At 33.4% G+C, this 3,613-nt stretch overlaps 1 protein-coding gene across 1 annotated transcript; it reads right to left on the reverse strand.

Annotated features, from left to right (window-relative positions):
• Positions 1-724: 724 nt before the first annotated feature.
• LOC148605601 (C-C chemokine receptor type 1-like) lies at positions 725-2,513 on the reverse strand. The gene is made up of 2 exons (XM_088547603.1): positions 1,546-2,513; positions 725-885 (listed from the first exon to the last, which is right to left on the reverse strand). The coding sequence occupies exons 1-2, from the start codon at positions 2,511-2,513 to the stop codon at positions 774-776; spliced, it is 1,080 nt and encodes a 359-aa protein (XP_088403729.1). The 3' UTR covers positions 725-773.
• Positions 2,514-3,613: the final 1,100 nt, after the last annotated feature.

The following is a 3,613-nucleotide window of genomic DNA, read 5'->3' on the forward strand; positions in this document are numbered from 1 at the left end:
CATACAAAGTAACAAAAGTTACTGAGTTACTCTGACTCCACTAAAAACTAGGAGCATTAACCAGATGCACCGGTAGGGTAAGCGTCCTCTGTTTTTTTTTCTAGAAACACACCGCGAGTTACTTATAAAAAGTCAAGTCCAGGGTAGACGAAAGAGGAAAGGAAAACTATGACATATTGAACAAATCAGTTTTCATGATGCAGATGGATATACCGTAACGATCCACGAATTCATGAAGACGAACATTTAACTTTTGGAATGATGACTTCAATCTTATAGCTACATAACCCTGTCAAAGTTAATAATCTTCTATCATTTAGGTTCGAATTTGGTTGTTTACTTTTGATTTATTCCGGGAATATTGGTCTAAATATTGATGAAGTATAGATAGAATTGTAGATGTTTATACTGTATATTGATATACTGAGTGCAACCAGCTAAAATATCTTAATGAATAAAAAGTCGAGTAATTTCGCATGTATTATTCTAATTTGTCAAGAAAGTGACCATAAAATGCAACATTTTTGTCAAATTAACAGACATTTTTTTTTTAAAAAAGAGGTATGCGTGTCTCCATGAAAATGAATACACGGAAAATATATACAAATAAAGGGTGATTTTCGTGATAGATGTGCAAATTTCGAGTTAATGTATGCAAATATATACAAATTAATGGAAAAAAAACAGGATTTTGTATGTGTACTAACTATGTTATTTAAACAATATATGCTGTAATGAAATACACTATATCATGCATGTTGTCTTTTATATATTCATCGTTGATCCGATGCAGTAATCTGACCATTGCGATGACTTATTGAAGACGTGACTGTAGTCAGCTCTGAAGTTGATATTGATTGGATCGAGCGAGTTTCTCTATTTCTTCTGAAATCATACAAACGAAATATAAAGAATGGTCTATATCAGTCATCAGTCAGTCATTTGTTACCGAGGTATAAAATAAAAAAGAACTGCTATCAGTGAAAACCACGGTTTAACAAGATCTCAATCAAAAGCTTAGAATATAAGGCAGAGCAAAGAAAATAACAGACAAAAACACACGCACATAAACCACATGACAGATTATAAAAAAAATAATCAAAATCCACCAAAAAGCATAGAAAATCGTCCATTAGCAAAGATAATGTCCTCTGCTCTTCTTTGAACACCCGTCGAGTAACATTTTGACAATCTGTTTAACCTTCGGGGTGATTTTAGCAGTGTTCTTTTATCTACTACAGCAACAATACAAATTAAATATGCTGACAAACAAACAAAACACAAAGAAAGGTGGAAACAACATTGACTATAAAAAAATATTTACTATTTAGTATATTACTCATTCATTTTGATTCAAAAAGTGTTTATTTTTTATTTTTTCGGTTACTCCAACGACATATTGTGGTTCATTATCATGCAGCACTTAATTTAATACTTTAAATTGAGAGATACTAACATTGAACGCATTACTTAATGCTGAACGGAGTAATATCCTACCAGCTAAAACGTGAAATGTCATGTTCAAATGATAAGTTTTAAATTTACCTTAAACAGCTAATTAAACGCATGTACTTCCTAAAATCTCTGTTAATGACTACATAGATAAAGAAATTAACGGCATAATTGGTGAACTGCAGCAGGTACGATATAGTTATTGCTAACTTTATTTGTGATGCCCACTGTTTTGCTCGATCTACCGATATGTAGGATTCGATGATGAAAAGAACGGAAATTGGCAACGTCACTCCTAAGAAATATATGCTTGTTGCAAAAAGCATAGTCGTTAGAGTCTTTCCACGGCGATGAAACCGTGTTTCATTAGTGTTCCCAATTTGCAGGTGAGCTCTGAACTTTCTCGATCTTCTCAAAATTTTGAAGAGAGCAATATTCATTGGAAACATTACTAAAAATGGGACGAGCGAAAGTAATGTCATATCAATAATTGCAAAGTATTTTTCTTCAAATACGTAATATTCAATTCGAGTGTTGTTGCACTGGTTATTTCCACCTACTACTTGCAAACTATTTGTCCAAAAGAAGTGAGAATTGATCCCAGTACAGAGGAGAACAACTAGAAGATACATTATTACCAGCTTTTTCTGTATATTTCCGGTTACACACTGAAATGGGAAAGTAGCTTTCATGAAGCGCTCAGCTGTCACAAAAACTAAAGTCCAGGATGATATATGCATTGAAAAGTACACTAGAAATAACAATGATTTGCATCCGAAGTCAGAAGTTGTTCGAAGGTCGATTTCAAAAGTTTCTAAAACCCAGCGTCTAAATAGACCAACCACAAGAACGCATGTGTCGGAAATCGCAATTATAAACAGGAAGACAAAAGTCAGCTGCTTCCAGAATTTCATTTTGAGAAGTATTAGCAATACTAAGGTATTACCGATTAACCCAAATATCAAAACAATTGGTGAAAGGTATTTCCACAAATTTGCAGAAATATTGTCCATCAAATTCAAGCCATCGTTATAATATGATGAATTTTGTGAAAATGGCATTTCCTTCATGAATGTGAAGGAATCAGGTAACTGTAGCTGTGTATTAATTAAAGTGTTGTATGATAAAGTTAATTTTTTAAATGTTAAATGAATTCAGATGCGTCTTTTATAGACTATTATTGATAGTAAATAGAAAATTCCCATGAACATTTTATATAGTGAACTGTATCAATCGATTTCTGTAGAAAATCTTTAGTGGTACAAGTTTTTCTAAGAATCATGTGTATATGTTTTCCTTCTTTCTAACTTCGACCCTAATAGAACTAGAATAGGTATGGTGTATATGTCAAAGAGACAATAACCCCACCGGGATGGAAATGACAGCCCAAGGCCACTTATAGATTTTCATTGAACGACGAGGAAACCCTCATGCCACAGGGCAGGCTGTAGCTGACCCAAACACATCATTATACACAAGTAGAGCGAAAAAGTTGCCCCTATATACTCAAGTAACATAAAATTGAACAAAAGGAGAAAACGAAACAAGGCATACAGAGGTCAGAAATTACCGACTTGGAACAGGCGCAAAAAAATGCGGCGGGTTTAAAGTATTTATGTATTCCAGTCATATTTTTTAATTTGAAATTAAAAGGAAGAGAGTTATAGAGAAGGTCGTACCCTAAATTGTCATCACTATGTGTACATTGCAAGTGGAAACTGTGATCGCGTGAAAAAGAACAACGTACTCTACATCATTTCCTTCTCGTAAAAAATCTTTATAGAAAGTAAGTCTCGTTTTCGTATGTGTACAGAGATGACAAGTGAGACTTCGAAATGACACATTTTCTTGTCTTGGGAAATATTGTTTCGTTAGAAACAAAAGGTTTTTTTTTTTTTTTTTTTTGTTTGTTTGTTTGTTTGTTTGTTTGTTTGTTTCTACATTAGACCTAAGAAAACCTATATGCATTGAATGATGAAATTGTAAGTTAGGGGAAACACATTTTAGGCAATGCGAACACTGATTCTTCTGTATGAAAGACAGAGATAAATTATCGTACTCTCATCAAAGGTTTTAAGAAGAGAGCTGCATATCTCTTAAGAGGGGTTTTCGAAATCTAAAACGTTTTCGAAACCACTTCACAGCTTTTCTCGTAAAAGCG

This window comes from Perna viridis, chromosome 10 (genome assembly GCF_037379345.1).
Source record: "Perna viridis isolate PV_CMFRI_1.1 ecotype Kerala chromosome 10, ASM3737934v1, whole genome shotgun sequence".
In the NCBI taxonomy this organism is placed as follows: domain Eukaryota; kingdom Metazoa; phylum Mollusca; class Bivalvia; order Mytilida; family Mytilidae; genus Perna; species Perna viridis.